At 37.3% G+C, this 22,899-nt stretch overlaps 1 protein-coding gene and 1 pseudogene across 7 annotated transcripts; both read left to right on the top strand.

Annotated features, from left to right (window-relative positions):
- Window positions 1–8,286: 8,286 nt before the first annotated feature.
- Window positions 8,287–12,638, top strand: LOC113287919. Of its 7 annotated transcripts, none has more exons than XM_026536798.1 (4): window positions 8,453–9,265; window positions 9,349–11,735; window positions 11,892–12,110; window positions 12,206–12,638. In XM_026536798.1, exons 2-4 carry the CDS (start codon window positions 11,678–11,680, stop codon window positions 12,601–12,603), a joined length of 675 nt encoding a protein of 224 aa, XP_026392583.1. In that variant the 5' UTR covers window positions 8,453–9,265; window positions 9,349–11,677; the 3' UTR covers window positions 12,604–12,638. The 7 variants fall into 6 exon arrangements, 2 of the variants coding, with proteins under 2 accessions (XP_026392583.1, XP_026392581.1); XR_003330396.1 differs by having other exon boundaries at window positions 8,287–8,552; window positions 9,200–9,265; window positions 11,892–12,638; XR_003330398.1 differs by adding an exon at window positions 8,429–8,440 and having other exon boundaries at window positions 9,200–9,265; window positions 11,892–12,638.
- Window positions 12,639–13,021: 383 nt separating this feature from the next.
- On the top strand, window positions 13,022–15,010 carry LOC113290900 (annotated as a pseudogene).
- Window positions 15,011–22,899: the final 7,889 nt, after the last annotated feature.

A 22,899-nucleotide genomic window follows, 5' to 3' on the forward strand; every position in this document is an offset into this window, starting at 1 on the left:
TATCTTTGATCGTTTGAAACACGATCTAAGCCGTCCAACTAGGCTGGCAAAATTGGACGGATTCGATCGATTAGCGACAGTCGTATAACACTGCTTATTCAATTTAGGGTTTTCGAGGCTGCACGATCATCATATATCAATCGAAAGATTTGGTGTCCTATTAACTTCCCGTGACCAAGTCGATTGGTAAGGGATAATATTGGGCCGGTGGTGAACATGTTAGCACTTCCCTGATCATTTGGAACGCGATCTGTGCCGTCCAACTAGGCTGGCAAAGTTGGACGGACAAGATGGCTTTTGAGACCGTTTTTTACGGTTTTAGCTCGTCCGAGCTTTGCTTTACGCAGCGCAAACGCCCAATGTTTGGGTCGGCGTTTGAAGCGCTTGTGCATGGGTAACACGGGATTCGATCAACTAGAGGATTAGTTGGCCCTCAGGTAATTGCTACGGTGATTGCCTAGTTCCACTAGGAGTAACCTAAGTTTGTTAAACCGCGCGGCCAAATTGTGTGGCAGTGATCGTTTCTGAGACTGACATTAACAGTCTAGAGTTTCCTTAAGGAATTCGAGTGCGATCGAGCTAACTTAAAAGCGCGTCGATGCGATATTCTCTTTGTCAGAGTGATGTAGTTCGTATGGGAATTTTCGTGCAGGTCTCAATACTAGCACTTCGGGAGATTCATGTTACTATGTTGAGAGTGAACACCTCATCGTCATGTCATGTCAATAATGAGAGTTCGGCTGGGAACATAGCGCGAGAAATACCGGGAGAATCATGCATTCATAGCTAATGCGATAGATTGAAATTTATACGATGTCTGGGATTGATGCACCGTTCTGATAAATTTCATAAGAATGTCGAATTGCTCAATACATATATAAGTAAAAAGGTTTGAACACTCATTACTTTTAAATGGCTTTCATTCCTTTGCAGGATTACAACGCTAAATGTACGGTTTTACAATTATAGCCCTAAATGTACGGTTTGGCAATTAAGCATAAGTTCAATTAAGAACTCTCCCCCATAATATGTCATTCCCGAAAGAACGACAAGAGCGACCTTAATTTCAAAAGAAAAGTAGGATTTCTTTGGACATAACAAATTACATACAAGTATGAATTTGAATCCAAACTATTCAATTAAATCAACCATAAGAGAACTCATAATTAATTTAACCGAACATGCTCAACACAAGTAAACTTATGGAGACTTAACACTCAATTAGATTAATCACAAGAAAACCCGTAATTAATCTAATCGAAAAACACAACTAAACTAATCACAAAAATAATCAATTTAATTGGTCATGCTCGACACAAAGTATCTCATGGAACAACAACCATGCCAAAACAATGACTCAGTCGATAGAGCTCAACATAAGACACTTTATGGAACAACACAGTATGTACACAAAAATGGAGTCGGAGATCGACCTAATACCGTGGAATAAGCAAGTACTCATTCTATTTTCTATCACCATTTGCACAATGACATACAATAGACATAATCCTTGAATCACAAAAGATTTTAACCTATCCTCCATCAAAAATTGACATAATAGGCTTCACTTTTGTATTTGTCAAAAGTCAATTCATTCTTTTATCAATACATGCATATCAACTCATGAACGACTTTACTTTTGACAAAGTATGGGACAATCAAGTTCACGGACGCAAACACACATATCCCATAACAATATTGCAATATATAAAACCATAAAGATTAACACTGCAAAAATCATCTTCCAAACAATTTTAGAATTTAAACAAATAAACCGAAAAACATGAAGATGAAAACGTTGGACATAGCTATGTGTAATAACAATAATGGCTATTACAAACTCTAGTTATTCTTCTAAATAAAACATAAGCATAGAAGATTTACTAGGCAATAAAGAACAAATCAGAGTTCATTGAGAACCTCATATCTTTCAATGAATCCATCAAAGAAGGTATCACTGATTTCCTTTATTCTCTTGACCGTAGACACACCATGTTCGTGATTTAGAACACTAACTTTGCAATCAACAACCCGAGCAAGCTGTCTAGCTTTGACGCAGTCCATGATGAGCTTATTTTGATTCCATATCAGAATATTCAGATTAGCAAGAATTCTGGCCTGACCATCTAGAAGTTGATTTATTTGCAATTGAAGATTTGCAAAGTCGACCTTTGAATCGTTCTGAAAAACGAGTTAAATCCTTGAAAAAATTATCAATCCAGGAGTTGTGATCCTTTCTTTCAAGCATCTTCTTTAGAACCATCTCCTGAATTGATTCACGTTCCTGATTGTCTTCCTCCATATCAAGATGCACAATCTCTTGAGATTTTGCATAGTTCTCCATAAATTTTTTAGGGAAGAAGAAACACAGTATATATAATAAGTATATATGCGTTTGAAAACAAGAGTTGTAAACTCTGGTTTTGAAAACCCTAGGATCTCAAAATAGGAGGACGCGAACGTTGTGGACCGCCAGCATACACATAAAAAGAAACTTAAAAAGTGAAGTATACAACATACTTGAGTAATTATCAATTATTGTCCTTGCATCTCTCAAGTTAGGAACAAGGAAAATCGTACCTGAAATCAGGTGGTAGAGTGAGAAATAATCCCACTATGATTATTGAGAAAGGAGTTGTACATATCATCTGACAATTTGATCTTTGTTTTCTTCGCATTTCTTTGGTTGATTTTCATCCCTGAAGAGTAAGACATGGCGTGTTTAACATATCCGTCAGAAGGATTTCTCTGAGAACTAAATCTAACACCTCTTGCAATTGGTTCAAGGGGATCAGAATATATAGGGATCCATTTTCTAGACTTAGATTTATCAGACTCATTCTTATAAACACAAGGAATGTGTTCATTAGTGGTATGAGAGTTTATACCATTGAGATGAACTTGTTCCCTGAGATGATTTCCAGAATATAGATCATTTTTATAAGGTTTCTGGCTTTTTGTGGGCATGCAACTCACTGCAATAGTCGATCGACTATTTGTTCCATTGACAGTGAAGAGAAGCAAATTATGAAGTTTAGAAATTTATTTCCTTCTGGCAAAACAATGGATAGCATAATGATTCCTTTTCCCACATAATGTACAGGTTCGTGGAGGAGAAGCAGTAATTGGCACCTGTTTTAACTTCATAGCCATATTAGAAGATTGTAAGTTATGTAAACTTTTCTTGACACAATCTTCTTCAGGAGAACATTTCGTCATGTACTTTACTTCATGAGAATGAGTTTGTACAGAGGACTTTCTCCTTAAGACATATTTTTCATTTTCCAAGGATCTGTACTGTTCATGGGCCAGAGTAAGAGATGCACTTAGTTTCTCTCTTTTGACACGAAGTCTGTTAAGATTTGATGAATGCGTCCCGATCAAACATTTTTCTCTAATTGAGTTTTCCTTAACAATATCCTCAAGAACACTAATCTTTTCATGTTGTAGAGTAGTTTCTTGGAGAAGTTTTTCAATATTCTTAGAGAAGGACTCAACGATGCTATAGAAATCATGTTCTCGATCAAGATACTTTTCAAATTCATCAATAAGATGATCATGATTCTGAAAATCAATAATTTCAGAAGAGTTTTTTGAGATTCTGGTGAGCTCCTTTTCATCTTTTTCCAGAGTGTTACATGCCTCATGAGAGGAAGACATGTCAACATCAGATGGAACAATCTTTCTACCTCGGGATTCGGAAGAATCAACTAAGGAGTAACCCTTTGAGGTGTTTCCAAGAACCTTGGCGTAATTGAAAGCTTCAGGAGACACTTGGGTATGCGTGAACGAGATTTTGTCCTCAGACTCAGATTGCCACAAACACAGACTTGTAAGGTCTTGAACGTGTTTGCCTGCTCTGACACCAATTGAAAAAGCGGGAGTCTAACAACTACACCCAATATTTCTCTTAGCAATCTGTATGGACAAACTCCAATATACTTTTATGAGAATCAACTAGACAATTAGACTCAATCAATAGAAAAGTATATCAAAGAGTTAATATCTCTATCTCTCGATTTAAATCTTACTCAAGCAGACTGCGAGTCTCGATTAAATACAAGAGAGATAACTTGGATGGTACCAAAGACCAATATCCAAGTGTAAATCAATTTAAATCAACAACCAAAAGGTCGGATATTCTAATTGATTGAACAACGCACAACCTTTTATATTTCAGTTATATAACAAAATATAATGCGGAAAAGAAATAACACAGACACCAGAATTTTGTTAACGAGGAAACCGCAAATGCAGAAAACCCCCGGGACCTAGTCCAGATTGAACACACACTGTACAAGCCGCTAAAGACACTATCCTACTCCAAACTAACTTCGGTCTGGACTGTAGTTGAACCCCAACCAATCTCACACTGATCCAAGGTACAGTTATGCTCCTACGTCTCTGATCCCAGCAGGATACTACGTACTTGATTCCCTTAGCTTATCTCACCCACAACTAAGAGTTGCTACGACCCAAAGTCGTAGACTTTAATAAACAAATCTGTATCACACAGAAAAGTCTACGGTAATAGATAAATCCGTCTCCCACGAATATACCTACTAGTTTTGTTCTGTCTTTTGATAAATCAAGGTGAACAGGAACCAATTGATAAACCGTACTTATATTCCCGAAGAACAACCTAATATTATCAATCACCTCACAATAGTCTTAATCAACACAGCGAAAAAAGATATTGTGGAATCACAAACGATGAGACGAAGATGTTTGTGATTACTTTTTATCTTGCCTACGGAGATAGAAATCTCAATCCAATTATTACAATTGTACTCGTACGATAGAGACAGCAAGATCAGATCACACAACTACAAGAAAGTAGTATCGGTCTGGCTTCACAATCCTAATGAAGTCTTTAAGTCGTTAACCTGGTTTAGAAGAAGAAACCAAAGGTTAAAGGAGAATCGACTCTAGCTTAGCAAAACTAGTATCACATAGAATGTGTGGGGATTAGGTTTCTCAGTTACTAGAGTTCTCCATTATATAGTCTTTCAAATCAGGGTTTGAAGTCAATGTTAGCTTAGTAACAAAGCATTCAATATTCACCGTTAGATGAAAACCTGATTAGATTCAAGCTAATATTTATCAACCGTTAGATCGAAAACATAGCTTGTTATACACAAATGAAATGCACATTTCTAGGCTTGTGTAACCGTACCCAAACTTGTACATTATTAGTTGGTTCAACAATAGTTAACCAAATGATTAGCCATATGATCACTTTCATATCAACCATATTCTTCTTCACCATAACTAGTTCAAATGACTCAAATGAACTAGTTAGAGAGTTGTTCAATTGCAACGAAATCTTATGTACTACACAAGACACAATTGAAGAAAAAACGATCTGATTCACTCGAATCGGTTCATGAACTATATAGACACGGTTTTCAATTGCATTCCTTAGTTTATAAAGATAAGTTCACAAATATCGATTTTAGATATAACCTACTCAAGTTCGCGGACTGGGTTCGCGGACTTAAGTTCCCGGATGGAGTTTACAAACTCCAGCAGAAATTCCCGGGTTTGAGAACTTCGCTAGTTCGCGGACTGAGTTCACGGAATTAGCCCATGCACTACTCCGGTTTACTTGATCAACAAAGTTCGTATACTTCGGTTCAAGGAATACGGACTTATACATATATGTGTTTCCACAACAATGCTTATATCCTCCAATGGTTATATAATCTAAACTCTCATTTCAATCATTGAAACATTCTCAGAGGACGTTATATAGTTGTTATTCACAAACCATTTTTCGTCAGAGCAATTTTCAAAGTGATTGAAACATAACATGACTTTCGTCACTAGGTAAAGATGAACTTGGCTAAAGCGAAAGCTTTACCAACACATATTTCGAGAAATAGATATGCGAGGTAAACTCGGCTCGAAATACCAAATGTGTATAATCTAAGTCTATATAGCAAAACGAGTTTTGTCTCAAGATAGGAGATAAATAGACTTTTGAGCTATAGATAAGTTCAAGTCTCCACATACCTTTTAGTCGATGAAGATCCACCAGTTCCTTGAGTAGTCCTTCGTCTTGTATGATGATTGCGATGGAGTTCTTGAGCCCAACTACACTTTCTATCCTAGTCTGAGACTTTAGCTATAGTAGACTAGAAATCAAGACTTATAGTTTTGATCACTAACATTGACAAACATGCGTGAGATAGCAACGCATGCGAGTTCGACCGAGCAATGCTCTAACAGTATAATTCATTGGTTTTTTTTTGCAGGAGTTTTGTTGCTTAAGTGTAGTAATCCGTCCTATGTTTGTTCATCGATTGCAGCAGTAAAACAAAATAAAAGAGGTATCAAGAGCAGTAGGAACACCACCAACCTCAATGGGGAGAGCGCAATCTATCCTCTACTATAGAATGTGGTCAGAACCAATGGGGCTCACCTAAGAATTGAGGCACACCAGCACCATGCCTTTGTACATCACAGGTTGTCCTCCATTTTGTTACGGTAACTATGTGACAAATTTATGGTTTTCAGCCACTTTTTAAATTGTGCTTCCGTTTATGGAAATTTATGGTTTTCAACCACTTTTTTTATTCTGATTCTGTGAATTATTGGTTTAAAGATGGTATTCTTTCATTTCGACAAAAATCAGTACTTGCATCCACTTTAATTTTGTGAAACTTATCATCAATGATCTTTTGCATCCATTTAATTTGTGTATAACTTATCATCAATGATCTTTTTTATTTTGCATGGTCTCAAGTTTCTCCCTTAATTAAAATATGCGAGAACAAACAAGTAAAATATGTTTCTTAGTAAAGGATCCCACAGTTGGGAATTAGAAATAATCAAGAAAACCCAGTTGCTTTCTTGCTATACATTTTAGTTGTGCAGGAAATAGAACTTCTGTTTCCTCCGTCGTGTTGTGATTTCCTTTATGGCATCCAATCAGTCGAACGACTAATGATATTTGATCTTTTGTATGGTTCCAAGTTTGTTCTTTTAAAATAAGCTCGACTATAAAGATATGTGCTTGCAATGTTTGTTACTTTCATCATATTGTGTCGTCTCGGCTCATAGCATATCTGTTCCGAAGTTATGTTTTTTTTTTTTTTTGAAAGCAGCCTTACAGTACCGAGTTTGTACACATCTGCATACAACCATGAACGATCAATGTCTCGATATGATGAGATACAACCGTCCGCATACATCCACATGTGTACATCTTTATACAACCATCTATACGCATATATCAATAGCAAATGGATACAATTTATCAATCCCCAGGGAAAGTAAAAAGATCAGAGGAGAGGACTAAACAACAAGCAAAGAACATTCATATCCCATGATGCTCAGGATAACAATTATTTCGCCAATTGGAGGATGCTCAAGATAACAACTACTTCGCCAATCATACTGAACTTAAGATGCACACAGGTTGAGTATGAATTTAATTTTTTTGCAGAATCTGGAAATGTAGACCTCCTAAAAGTTTTAGAAACCCTTAACCATTATCGAGAAACACCAATGCACTCACAATACCATTAGCTGCGCAAGTAGAGTACAAGCCTTCCCCAGGTGTATTATCAACTTCATATATCAATCATATGTTTATGCAATTGTGGAAGTCTAGGAACCATGGAAAATACAACGGTTCCTCGGCATACTCCCCGTAGTAAACTCCAGAGAGACATGCTTATGGAAGGGTTAGTTCTCTAATAAAGTTTGATTAAGTGGTAAGAAAGAGAATCACTTGATATCGGGCTAATTCTAAACTAAATGTAGTGCACTATGTGGGGTTTTAGTCGGTTTTCTCATCATTTTTGCACCATGTGTAATTTTCTTAATTTTGTTTTTCATTTTTTGTTTCCGTATTCTTTTTTGTCTCAAACGGATGTGGTGTAAATAGGTAATCATACCAATGTATCAAATGATAACTGCAGAATCTGGGTTTGGGAAAATGAATTCGGCATGATGTTTATTACATCTGGATTTGGCTAGAACTCTCCAAGTAATTTAAGATTTAAAATATCTTATAAGTATGTCCTAAAATTACGAGGAATGTGGCTATTTGCTCATGTACGTTCTTTTTGGGCCAGGAAACAGATGATGGCCTGTATACATAATTAAGGTATTTTAGGTCTTACCAAGGGGGTAGTCAAACAAGATTTCTATGGACTTTCACATATTTTTAATTTGAGTGACTTCTAAAGATTCTCTGAAAATCTAGATATTTTTAATGATTCTCTGAGAGAATTTTAGAGAGTCTTTGTGACTTGTAGAGACAAAAAATGAGATTTATAGGGACAAAAAAAATGAGACTTGTAGAAAGTTTATGTAATTTGTAGAGACAAAGTTGTACAAGATCCCCTGATTAATTCCCTACATTACCAATTTTTTTATTATTCACATAATAATAATAATTCTCTTGTTCACCATCAACATCAAAATCTTTGTAAACATTTTTCTTTTCGTCTCGTTTTTTTTTCCTCTCGTTCACCGTCAATTCTGTGTTGATTGTAGTGACAGAAACAATTCTCTTGTTCACCATCAACATCAAAATCTTTGTAAGTGTTGTTTTAGTTTCAAATTTAGTGTTTTGCTCTTTCGAATTTTAGGTTGAAGTCCCAGTTTCTTTTAGGGTTTGAAGTTTGGGTTTTTCTTCATCGAAATTTTTCTTCTCTGAGAGATTCGAATTTGGGTTTTTCCTCGCTGTGTACTTAATTGAATTTTCATCTTCTCCACACCATCAACTTCGAAAATTCGGTATTTCCTTATTTCTTGAGTTTGTTGTGACAGTAGCAGGGTATTTTGTTCATTGTAGAGAAGATTTTTGCTTTGAGAAAGGGGGTTTCGAATTGAAGGTTTGAATTAAGGTTTTTGTTGTTTCTCTCCTTTTCAGTTTTTGGTTCTTTCTTTGAACATTTTTTGAAGAGTCTATAGTGGGAATCAACATTACCATTCCCTTACGAATCTTCCTCATCATCTTCACAGCATCAGTGTCTGTTACCCTGTGATTCAAAATTAGAAGTAGTAGAGAGGTTCAGTTTTCGGGAATCAGTTTCTCTTCTTTGTTGATTCAATAAAGACTTGATTTTCTCAGTTTGCAGAGGAGTTTTTCATTGTTTGAAGCAAGTGTTTCGGGGGTGTAGAGGCTGTGTACTCTTTTTTTTGGGTGCTGTTCTGAGTTGAGATTTTGGGTTGTGATTTGCAGCTGAGGATTTGGTGTTTGAAGGAAGGATCAAGGAGCTAAAAAGTTCAATTAGTGTTTTTTTATATGGTAATTTGAGCTTTGATTGGTGTTAAAAACTTGAATTCCCATATACTACATTCTAATTCCTATTTGGGATTTGTTTCTTTCAGCTTCAAGAGATAGTCTGTTTTTGCTTAGGAAACCATGCCCTGCACTCGCTCTCGATCGTCATCTTTATCTTCCAAACCTAGAACACCATCATCGTCTAATGATTTTGCTTCTAGGGATAGCTTGTCTAGATCCCCCTCACCACCTCCACAGTACCTGTCAACTTCTGCATCTCAAGGGGACAAGATTCACTGTCCTTTCAAGGGTTATGATGGGTGTCATGATAGCATTGGAGGAAGAGGTTTTGCTAGGAGTGCTATTTATCGACATCTTTCAGATAAACATTTTCCCACAGGGGAAGCCAAAGTAGTTTGCAGAGACCGTATACAAAATAACATCGACTGCTTTGTTGCTTGGGAGAGGCTTTTGTTAGATATGAAAATGTGGTTGTGCATTAGCTGTCTCCATATTCATGCCTGGAAAAAGCCGTGCAAATCAGAGTTACATCCAGCAGACATCATTGCAGGTCCACTTAATGGCAATGGGAATGACTCATTCATGGTGTTTCGAAACCACAAGTCCATGTATATTCATCGACGGTTGCTGTCCCTGATTTGGTTTATTCTCAAGCTCAAGCAGTCTGTCTTTCAGTTGAGATGCTTAACTCGATTTTTCAGAAGCAAATTACCACTGTAGTAAGTATACCACCCCCTTGTAGACTGAACTTTTCTCGTGCCCTTAAATCAGCTTTAGATAAAGTGCTTGCTCGCCCTGTGGATTTAGTAGTTTGGTTGCACCTGCTTTTACTCCCTGTTTGCACGCTTAATTTGTATATACCTAAGGGCACTGGCGAAGAACGATCTGGGGTTAGAAAAAAACTGCAGATTGCAGCAATCAATCAACCTTTATGTAAGTGGAGAGAGCCTAAAGGTTGTGTTGTGCTAGTTCAAAATCTGCTAGATCTTACAAAACATAGTGCCAAGCAGCAGCGGCCCAGGAGGAAGAAGGAAGAAAACGCCAATATACAGGCTTGCAAGAAGAAGATCAACTTTGGCCATTTTACGGCTGTTATCCGTGTTCTTTTTTCTGATGGCATTGCACCTGCGACTTCAGAGACACTACATGATCTCCAGCAAAAACATCCCTTTGCTCGACCCCCAATTGTACCTGCAGATGATATTACCACCCCTTCTTTAGATGTTGATGCAACTTTGGTTTTATTTGCTCTGAAAAGCTTCCCTAAGGGCACTTCATGTGCACGATACGGCCTTAGAGATCAGCATCTGCTTGACGCAATGAGTGGTACCACTGCTGCTGTGGATGATGACTTGTTACAATCCATTGCAGGGGTAGTTAATTTATGGCTAACTGGTCTTTGCCCTCCAATTCTTGGTGAATACGTGGCCAACGCACTATTAATCCCACTCCTCAAGCCAGGTGGTGGATTGCGACCAACTGCTGTGGGCACAATATGGAGGAGACTATGCTCCAAGCTTGCTGCCAGTGTTGCCTGTAAACACATTACTTCTTATTTGGGCACACATCAGTTTGGTGTTGGGATACCTGGTGGGGGAGGGTATACTGCACGCAGCTAACAGACTACTTGAGATGAAAGGAGATTGTACAAATCGTACTATGCTATTGATTGACTTCACAAATGCTTTCAACCTTGTTGACAGATCTACTATGCTTAAGGAAGTCATATCTCATTGTCCGAGTATCTCACGTTGGTTCGAATTTTGTTACTCAAAACCGCCCAAATTATATTATAATGAGCATGTTTTGTCTTCGACTCAGGGTGTTCAACAGGGTGACCCTCTTGGTCCCCTGCTATTTGTGTTAACACTGCACCCCATCGCCACCAAGATCGCAGATCGCTGCTCCCTGGACTTCCATGCCTGGTATCTCGACGACGGTACTATTGCGGGTGACACACTTGAAGTAGCTAAAGCCTTGAATATTATTCAGGAGGATGGTCCTACGAGAGGTTTACACTTGAACATTACCAAAACTGAAATCTTTTGGTCCTCTCATGATCCAAGATGTATAACAGATGGTATTTTTCCCACTGGTATTGGTAGGACAACAACTGGGATGGAGTTATTAGGAGGTCCAGTAAGTTTAAACCTGAAATTTTGCAGTGACATGGTTTCCAGTAGGGTGGATAATACTTTACAACTAATGCACAATGTAAAGAAGTTACAAGACCCACAGAGTGAGTTGCTGCTCCTGCGGCATTGCAAAGGGGTCTCGCGACTTTATTTTACTCTCCGTACCACCAGCCCCTTGGCCCTATATCGTGCAACTTCACATTATGACCAGTAGCTATTTCAGTATTTGCGGGAGATTGTGGTTCGTGATGGTGCTGGGTTTGGACTGGTCCAGCAGCGTATGGCGACTATGCCAATTAAAGATGGAGGGTTAGGGGTTTATACTATGGCAGATACTGGTAAATATTGTTATTTAGCTTCTCATGTTCAAGCCCAGTATATTCAGAATATTATTTTGCAGCTTACATCCTCAACTCCATGTCACAGTTTTGACCAAGCCTTGGATTCATTCATACAAGCTTGTGGTTTAACTGGTTCCAATTTCAACATTGCAGACGCTGCCCCCCATTATATGAAGTCTTTGACAACGATTTACTTCGGTGGTGTTAGGAATACTTTGCCCTCTAGCTTTGCTTTGAATGACCGTGAATATTTATTGTGGCAGTACAACAAGAAGGAACATGCGATGGATTTTCTAAAATCCATACCTATTAGTGGGATGAATCAGTCGGTTGGATCGAGACAGTTTAGTGTTGTTTTGCAGTATCGTTTAGGTATACCCTTTTTCGATGTTGACAGTCATTGCTTTTATTGTGCTATAAAGCTTGTATTGCTACAGGGAAAGAAGTTTATTTGGGTTTCCTCGCAGACAACGGTAACCCCTCAAGGCCTGCTGATATTATCGTTTACAACTGGAAATATGGCAAGGATGTTTGCTTTAATGTCACCGGAGTTTCTCCCTTCACGAGTGCTAGAACCCGTAACTTCACACCAGGCCATGCTATTAATGTCGCAGTCTCACGCAAAGTTAACAAGTATTTGAACATATGCACTACACACGGATATGGCTTCAAAGCTTTGGATTTCACAACCTTAGGTGAACTCGGGGAAGACACCATTTTATTTCTTAAACGTGTGGGCAACTGCCTTGCTAGCCATGATGCTAATTACAAAGTTGGTAGTTCTCTCTTTTATCGATTAGGCATTATTATTCAAAAAGGTGTTGGTGCCCAACTTGTCGCCCGACTACCAACCAACTCTTTGTAAAAAATATGTTTTTAATATTAATAATAATAATGAGTTTATAATAATAATAATAATATTAACGGGCCCCTAGCTCAGCTGGTCATCCTCGTTCCCCAAAAGTTTAATGCGCTCCAGGAGGTCACAGGTTCGAGTCCCCAATGGCGTAATATTGCAGGAACTAACATGGAAGGTAGTGTTAGTTTTCCCCCCTTGTGACACAATCTCAGCCCCCCTCCCGCCGTTTCGGCTCCCTTGGCTAGGTTACCCATGAGGCTCGCTGGTAGATTAGCACAGCAACCTGTTCCATTAATGTATTAGTATGTCGTTGGAGCTTAGCTTGTTAGGCTTCCAACTAGTTTCATGTAATAATATTCATCCAATAATATAATAATTTTTTTTTTAATAATAATAATAATAATAAAAGTACCATGACTACCTAATGAAATATGTGTACATTGTCAAAGTAAATCTCACTGTTGTTATATGCCTAAATTTTCATGCACATTATTCCGGTCGTCCCACATTTTATTTTCTATGCGGAGAAAAAAATCATAACTTCTAAAATATTGTAAATACTATATATGGTCATTGTGGATTTCCGCCCCACATACATACCATCACCTTTCCACTTCTTCTTTATCTTGTAACTCCCACTGTTAGTGTATGTTTAATAGCTAGTAATGGTTGCATGTCATTACTCGTACTCAATGCCATCTTTATTTCTCCTCTTATGTTAGCTTATAAATAGAGGGATTTTCTCTTTATACCATATACCAATTCTACTAATAAGAAAATCTCTTCTTTTCTCCATATTTCTTTTGTGTAATTGTTTATCAATTCATTTATAGTTTATAACATAAAATATATATTTTAAAATCGATATATATATATATATATATATATATATATATATATATATATATATATATCACAAAGACTCATATGGCCGATTTTAAAATATATATTCTCCAATTTTAAAAATCACATTATTCCACATTTTGTCTTGATTACTCCTTTCCAAGTGGCCCTTAAGTGTATTAAGGAACAAGGAGAGAAAAAATATGGTTCACTCCCAAAATCAAAAAATCTCCAAACTTGAAAAAAGTCTCTAACCAATAACAAGAGATATTAAGAGACTATCCAAAAATCTCTATGGACTAACAGTAAATTTGCGAATTCCCCAGAAGTCATTCAAAATCTTATTTGACTAACCCCTGTAAATTACTTCAAATACTTTTACCAGAGATATGTGTACATAATTATTATAGGTATTTCAAGTCTTAAATTGCCTGCAAGGGTGTATTTTAATTTTTATTTCGAGACATACCATAAATATATATGTACCGGAGCAATATATGTGTGCTTATATGCGACATGACATACTTAACCGGAACAACATAAGAAAGACATAAATTTTGTCCGACCGTTTGGATTGGACGGTTTCGAAGTATAATGCCTTAATCTCAGCGTATTTGTACAATAATTTGGATAGGAAATGTCGGAAGTTGTTTATTGAAATGAAGAAAGAAGTTGTTCCCACTATTGTTACTTATAAAATTTTAACTTCACTGTATGGTCGACTGTGTTTGGTACCTTACATGGAGAGAATATTTTTTTGGAGACAAAGGAGGCGAACCTCTCTCCTAATATAACCACTTATAACAATCTTATTTCTGGGTATGTTACTTCTTGGCAATTTGATAAAATGGAGTGGATGTATGCATTCATGAAACAAGGACCTGTCAAACCTGATATTAAAACCCATTTGTAATGCTTCGAGATTATGCGCATTGGAAGAAAGTGGATAAGATGGAGAGTATTTATGAATTGGTTAAGGATCATGTAAACGAGAAAGATGTGGTACTAGTAAGAACCATGATTTCTGCATACTGTGATTCTTCTGACCCTGATAGGGTTAGGAAGATTGAAACATTGATGAAGATTATACCAAAAGAGGATTATAGGGCTTGGTTACATGTGAATCTAATTAACGTTTATGCCCAAGAGAACTTGATAGAACGCATGCAGAGTTATATTAATGATGCTTTTAATCGTAACACTAGGGTTGTAAGAAAGAATGTGATGTTAGCAATCATAACAACATTTTTCCGTTGCAATGCTGTGGAAGAGCTGGCGAAATTTGTGAAGCAAGCTAAGTCTGCTAGATGGAGGATCTGTCGATCCTTGTATCATTGTAAAATGGTCATGTATTCATCACAAAATCGGCTGGAGGAAATGGAAAAAGTTCTTGAAGAGATGGAACAATCTAATATTGACCCATCAAAGAAAACATTCTTGATTATGTATAGGGCCTACACGGATTATGGTCAAAGAACCAAAGTAGAGCAGGTAGTTGGAGCAATGTTCAAGCATGGATTTGAAATTCCTGGGGATGCTTTCTCATCCTAAAGCACCCTAGATTATTGTACTGCACCATCTTTTTCATGCTTAGGCTATGTCCATTCGCTTCAGCTAATCGTTGGATATGGTATTTCACACTGGGGTAGAGAATTTCAGAGCTAGAAACAAGGCACAAGTAAGGGTTTTTTTCTCGTATTGTTCATCAATTAATTAATCACTAGAAAAACATCCAAAACCAGTGAAACTTGCTCATTTTACCACCGGTTGTGATGCAAGATATTCTATGTATAAAATTGATTGTATTTTTTTAAACAATAATGCGTTATCTTCTAACAAACACTGCTCAAATTGTTCTTTAACAATAGTAATAGATGTAAATGTTTTACCTAGTGATTGTGCATTACTAAGAGTGGTATGTTTTAGAAATTAACATCAAAGCTTTATCCTATTGTAGACATTTTTTTTCTTGTGGTATTCTGGATTTAGTAGCGAAACTTTGTTGTCCCATGCTTAACAGTTAATACCATGGGATTGGTGAGTATATAAATGGTTTCTCCGTGATCTAACTAATAGCTTAACAATTAATACTGTGGGGTTGGTGAGTAGATAAATGGTGTCTCCGTGATCTAACTAAAAGCCATATAAGCCCTTGCCAATCGCATTCTTTTGAGCCCATTTTAGAATGTTCAACTCTGGTATAAATATCCATAGAAACTTGCAGTTCAGGTATAATATGCGTGTTGAATGCCCATAAGCAGTAATTTATACCCGGTTTTTCTGTATTTTAAATGATTTTCTGGTACGGAATTTGTGTTTTATTGAACTTACCGTGCTATTTTCAGTTATTAGCCATCTTTTGTTTTCCGAAAATTGGCTTAGTACTTACTATTCTGCTTCCTGGCTGATCTTTCATTGGTCGCTAATTTGCAGAATGTGTGCTCAAACTGTGAATTCCAATGTTAAATTGCTGAAGACTTTTGGAAAGTGAAACAACCTGCCAACGTTACCTCGGTTTGTATGCTAGCCAGATACTGTCTAAAATCAGCAGCCGAGAGAGACCCATGGAGCAGTATTTTCCTTCTCTTGAATGTCGGTTACAAATGAAGATATTGTTTACCCAATGTTAAGAGTGCATTCTTTATTAGAGGTACATAATTTTGTCTCAAACATCTGAAATAACAAGTTAAACCCCTATAGAACTCCAGGGGAACTGCATAACTTAATTGAATTTGCAGATTGATTCTGAAGGTTTTAGATCGGATCTCTCAACAATTTTGCTTGTTCTAATGCACTTCATCCCACTTTGGTGTGTCATTATGTTAAAGTTATACTACATTATTATCGATTATTTTATATATCACTTACAGTTACAAACTATACAAGAGCATTGTTGTTTTCCTTCTATGATTTTCTTGGAAACCCAGACTTGGTTGAAAGAGAATTATTCCAGACAACTACACCATCAGGTTTATTTATTGCGGAGAACTTTTGTTTATTGTTCTGCTCCTGGTCATCTTGTTTCACTTGTTCATTCTTTCTACTCCTTGTGCATAATTTGATTTATTACTTATTACTGTTTTAATGATGTAAGATGTACTGATTCGTCTTCCTTGCGCAAGTGAGGTGGAGAGATACTTGTCATTATATATATATTGGAGACGAGAACTGTACAATTTAATGCTGGTATTTAATTGAGATAGCATACAAGCGAACTACTCATTTCCCTTGTAGAAGAGATATTTGGCAACTACACCGCCACCCCTAATTTTTTGCCAAGCAGTATAAGGTGAAAATACGAGGGTACCCAAATACACCACAATCTTTTTATTTGATCACAACTTATTCAATTTCTACCGTGTATAAACCTTTTGGAGCAACAATCATTCAAGGAATATTTCAACACGGTGTTCACTTGAAATAAGGTTAGTCCGGACTGGTCTAACACAGTGAGAATATCAAAGTCAAGTGGAGAAATCCAATACACTTTGTGTGATCGTCTATGGATATGAAATCGAGACAATACAACAACAAAGTATTCACTTGATAACCAAAATCTTATAAGTTAAATATCAAGTGACTAGTTAACATGCAAGTGTATTTACTTTAAATAAAATATAAAAACAATTATAATGCGGAAATAAAGTAAAGTGCACACTCCAGAATTTTGTTGACGAGGAAACCACAAATGCAGAAAAACCCCGGGACTACGTCTAGTTTTGAATACTCAATTGAATTAAGACGCTACAAAAAATAAACCTGCAACTTCGTGTAAACAATACTAAGTAGACTAAAATATTAGTTACTCAACTTCAGCAGTACTCTTGTTTTGATAATATCTAGCAAGACCGAAGTTCTCTATAATATTTGTTTTGATAATATCTAGCAGAACCGAAGTTCTCAATAGATATTTGATACTAGATATCCTAACAGAACAGCCGTTCTCTTTAGGACTTAAATCTAATATATCTTCTTAATGGTTCAATCTTTCAATTACGAAAACAAGATTCCTTTGGATCGTATTCCAAACAGTAAAGGATAAACTGTTTGGTAACAAAACTCACTTTATAATCATAATACCGAAATATATGATATAAGCACAGTTAAGGATCTTCTAATTTTAAGACCTGTTACCAGATCTGATACAGGTGTATCCGTACTCCTTTAGGGAACTTAGTTAACCTCAAGCTAAGTTGAGGGAAGAATCATATTCTAGGCAGGAATCCTTGTTTAGGAAGAATTCATAGTTAGAAAAGAGTTTTTTTTAAGCAATACTCTTAGTTTAGGAAATAGATTCCTAATAGAAGTCCTTGGTCGGCTGAGCACGATGAAGGCTATAAATAGATGGCTTTGGATAATAGCTAAACACACAGAATTCTAAGCACAGAAACCTAAAGAAGTTGTGAGACAATTGATTATTGTAAAAGCAAGCTTAGTAAATAGTTTAGGGTTAACTACTGTTTAGAGAAATTGTGAGCGTAACAAAGACAAAATTGTAAAAGCGTTTTCTTGTTCATAATCTAGAGAAGATATATTTCTTCGAATCACTACTTGTGTTCTGTTTTCTAAGTTTCTCGTCTATTATTATTCTGAATTCCGCCTTTATAGTAATAGCTACCAAGGTATAGAGATCATACGTATCAAGTTGGCATCACGAGCAAGGTTAGTTTTTAGGGTAAATCCCTGTGGTTTATGGTTTTCACTATATCTCTTTACATAAAGCTTGGTGAGGTACTCGAGAAGCAAGAAGAGGTTAAGAAAACAAGGAGATCAAGGATGACAAAGTCAGATGATGATCTTAAGGAAGGCGAACCAAAAACTATGGAAGAAAAGGTAGCTACGCTGCAAACAGAAATGAAGTCTATTCAAGTTACCCTTCAGGAATTGAGTGAATGTATTCGTTCTCATACACCAAAGAATAAGACGAAGAAAAAGGTTACACCTTCACCTGCAGCTTCGGAAAAATATGATTCGGAAGAAGACGACTCGGAAGAAGAAGAAGAGGAAGAAGATGAGGATGACAAAAAGAAGGCAGGCGAGCTTCCTAAAGGTCCTACATCAACTAAACCTCATGGTAATAATCTGAAAATCGATTTTCGCGTTGATCTTCCACTTTACGATGGGAGTGTCGATGTAGAAAAATTGGATGATTGTATTGAACGTCTAGAGACGTATTTCTCTTTCTTTGAATAAGGTTCAGAAGAAAATATAGCTTTCGCGACATTGAAGCTACAAAAGCATGCTCTAACCTGGTGGAAGGATTATCAAAGACAAAACCTAGGTAAATGAGTATTGTCGTGGAAAAGATTCAAGGCATTTGTAAGGAAACAGTTTTATCCGGTTGGCTACCTTGAGGAGAGATGGTTCAAGTGGTATAACTTGAAGCAGACTTACAACCAAACCGTGCAGGAATATACTACGGAATTTGGATATGCAATCTTGGGTTTCACTCTGACAGAATTCAGAATCAAGCTATGGTTTTGGATTTAAACTTGGAAGATCATGTTATCTATATGAAGTATATTTCCGGGTTCCATGAGTATATACGAAAGGATTTGAAGATGTTTTCGGTAGATACTATCTCCGAAGCAAGTATAAAAGCTAATGCCATTTAAGGCAGGCTTAAGAAATCTGATTCAAAGGGAAATACTAAGCTGAAATCTGGAGGTACCACTGTGAAATGAGGTGAAAGGAGCAAAGAAGAAGGTAATTATAGTGACAATGATGTTTTGACTTGCACCCATTGTAAGCCCTCATCTAAAGCCTTAAGGGTTTCAGAGGAAAGAAGCCAAGAAGGCAGCATTAGTCGCTCAAACTCCAAAAGAAGTCCACGGACTAACGGAACCCAGCTCAAAGCTTTCTCTTATGACATAGGAAAAAGAAAGACCTTCAAAAGATGATCTTAGGGAACGACTTTTCACAGTGAAGATGTAAGTCAAAACATCACTAGTTGATGTTGTTATTGACCCGGGAAGTCAGAAGAATTTACTTTCAAATTATTTGTTGCAGAAGTTAGTATTGAAGACTAACAAACATCAAAAACCATACCCATTAGGATGGCTTCAAAAGGAAGGAGGCTTACAAGTTTCACAGCAGTGCACGTTCAAATTTGCTCTAGATGAGTCATATATTGACGAAGTTACATGAGACGTATTTCCCTTGGATGTCTTCCAGGTAGTACTAGGAAGTCCTTACCTATGGGATAGAGATGCAAATCTACATAGGAGGGAACAAAAGTACACCTTTACCAAAGATGGACAAAGTTTTGTCATTCGGGCTATGGATTCTCCTCTTGAGGGAGTAAGATTGATCACAGCCACTCAGGCTAAGCGGTTGGTGAATGCTAGCACAAAGTCCATTCTCTTTGTGATCCGTTCTCTTGAAGAGAAGCCGAGTAAAGTTTGTTTGGCAGCCTTGACTGCACAACAAGAAGGTGACCTAGAAAAGTTGAAGTACAAGGATTTATTTTCTGATGTCACGGGGTTACCGCCAAAGAAGAGTGTGGAGCATGAAATTATGTTGATCAGAGAGAGTTCTCTTCCTAATGTAGGTCTTTATCGCACGACCGTAGAGGAATCTAATGAGATCAAGAAACAAGTCCAGGAACTTCTAGAATTAGGAATGATAGTGCCAAGTGCTTCACCTTCTGGATCCGCGATGTTGTTGGTTCCAAAGAAAGATGGAGGCTGGCATATGTGTATTGACTATAGAGCATTGAACAAGATCACTATCAAGAATCGTTACCCTTTACCTAGGATAAACGACATGATGGATCAATTGGAAAAATCTCGAGTCTTTACAAAGTTGGATTTCAAATTCGGATACCACCAGATGAGAGTTCGAGAAGATGATAATGGAAGACTGCTTTCAAAACCAAACAAGGCTTGTTCGAATGGTTGGTGATGCCTTTTGGTTTGTGTAATGCTCCAACGACGTTTGTTCATTTGATGAATGATTTGTTACAACCTTTTACAGAAGATTTCGTGATTGTTTATTTGGATGATATCCTTATATACAACAGAAGTTGGGAAGAGCATCTCGATCACGTAAAGAAGGTGTTTAAAGTGTTACATGAAGGCCAACTGAAGTTGAACGTAAAGAAGTGTGAGTTTGGGAAGGAGGAGTTGGTGTACCTTGGATTCATTGTTGGTGGAGTACAACGGAAGATTGATCCAAAGAAGGTTGAAGTGATCACTAAGTGGCCTAGACCTAGTACTGTAACTGAAATCAGGAGTTTCTTAGGGTCTTGCACCTACTTTCTTAAGTTTATCCGGCATTTTTCGAATATTGCAGGACCATTACATGGTTTGACGGGAGCTAAGGCAAAGTTTGAATGGCAGCAAACCCATGAAGACGCTTTTCAATTACTAAAAAGGAAGATTTGAGAAGCACTACGGCATTGCCTAACTTAAAACGTACTTTTGAAGTTGAGACTGACGCTTCTAACTATGCATTGGGAGGAGTGTTATTACAGGATGGTAAACCAGTGAAGTACCATTTCCGAATTGTTCTCAGGTGCTATTAAGAACTACGCAACTTATGACAAAGAATTTTATGCTTTATATCAATGTATCAAGCATTGACGAGTGTATCTCTTAGGTAAAGAAGTAGTGGTACATTCAGATCACAAACCGTTGGAGTAGATACATGCACAAACGAAACTACAACAAGCCCGACACATGAAGTGGATGTATTACTTGATGGATTTAAATATTCTCATTCGGTACAAGAAGGGAGTAACAAACAAGTTGGCAGATATGTTATCTCGAACTCGAGTCCGAGCATTAATGGTGGCCATGAGAATTCAACCAATTGTTCCTCAAGAGTATGCGGAGTCATACGCATCCAAAAAAGACTTAAAGAAGGTGTTAGAAGGTTTAAAGAGTGGTTTTAAAGGCGAGTTTGAACTCCGAGACGGATTGTTATACAAGGTCCAGTTACTTTGCATACCAGAAGATGGAGATCGTTTACAATGGTTGAGAGAGGCACACACTTCTCGAGTTGCTGGACACTTTGGGATGAATAAGACTCTTCTAAACCTGCATTGTTATGTCTTTTGGCCAAAGATGCAAGATGATGTGGCTAAGTTATTTAGAGGGTGTAAGTTGTGTAGCACATATAAACCTTACAACAGAAAACGTGGGTTATATCTACCATTAATAGTATCATCAAGCCTTGGGAGAGTATTTCTATGGATTTTCTTGGTGGGTTACCAAAGGCCAAGTCTGGTTATGATTACTTGTTCGTTGTGGTTGACCGATTCAGCAAGATGATTGCATTAATTCCATGTACAAAGACGGTAACGGGAGCCGGTGCAGCAAAGCTCTTCTTTGAGCATGTGTGGAAGCATTTTGGTTTACCTACTTCGATTATTTCTGATAGGCATAGTTGATTCCTTAGTCACTTTTGGGATTCTTTATGGAAGATGATGGATACTAGGTTGAAGAAGAGTACAGCTTTTCATCCACAAACAGACGGGCAAACAGAAGTGGTCAACAGGGCTATGGTTCACATGTTAAGAGGATATAATTCTAAGCATCCTAAAACTTGGGATGAGAGTTTACCATATCTAAAGTTTGCTTTCAATAGAGCAGTACACAGTTCTTCGGGAAAATATCCTTTCGGCATGTGTTATGGTTACTTACCACCTAGCCCTTTTGATATAGTATTTTCTAGTGACACCTCAATGGGAGGGAAGGAAGGAAGGAAGTGAACGGAAAAAAGCACAAAAATTCTTAGAGAAGATATCTCAAATTCATGCGACTGTTGAAGCACAACTAAAGAAGTCACAAGCCAAGTACAAAGCAAAGCATGAAAAGCATCTCATGCCTTGTAATTTTGGTGTTGGTGACTTGGTATGGTTAAAATTAGGTAAGAAGCGGCTAAAAGGGGAAGGTAAGAAGTTGAAGCCATTGAGATATGGACCATTTCGTATTCTCGAACAGATTGGTGACAATGCCTTTCGTATGGATCTGCCACCGTATCTAGGAGTGTACACGGTTATAAATGCCGAATACTTGAAGTTGTTTGAACCACCATTACTTGATGATTATGGTGACGACAGATCTTACCACGAGTAGAAGACTTATGGTTTAATAGAGAGGAACCACTCAAGGAAGACTGCATATTGGAGCGAAGAGTGACTACAACACGACAAGGAGAAAAATAAGATTTTCTAATTGGATGTAAAGGTCAAGATCCTTGCAAATCCAAGTGCTTCAACAAGGAAAAAGGCACTCTCGAGTTCCCTAACCTTCATTTTTAACTCTCACAGGAGTTCAAGTTCTTAAAAAGGGGACCCATGATACAGGTGTATCCGTACTCCTTTAGGGAACTTAGTTAACCTCAAGCTAAGTTGAGGGAAGAATCCTATTCTAGGCAGGAATCCTTGTTTAGGCAGAATTCCTAGTTAGGAAAGAGTTTTTTTTTTTCAAGTAATACTCTTAATTTAGGAAATAG

This window comes from Papaver somniferum, chromosome 6 (assembly GCF_003573695.1).
Source record: "Papaver somniferum cultivar HN1 chromosome 6, ASM357369v1, whole genome shotgun sequence".
Classification (NCBI taxonomy): Eukaryota; Viridiplantae; Streptophyta; class Magnoliopsida; order Ranunculales; family Papaveraceae; genus Papaver; species Papaver somniferum.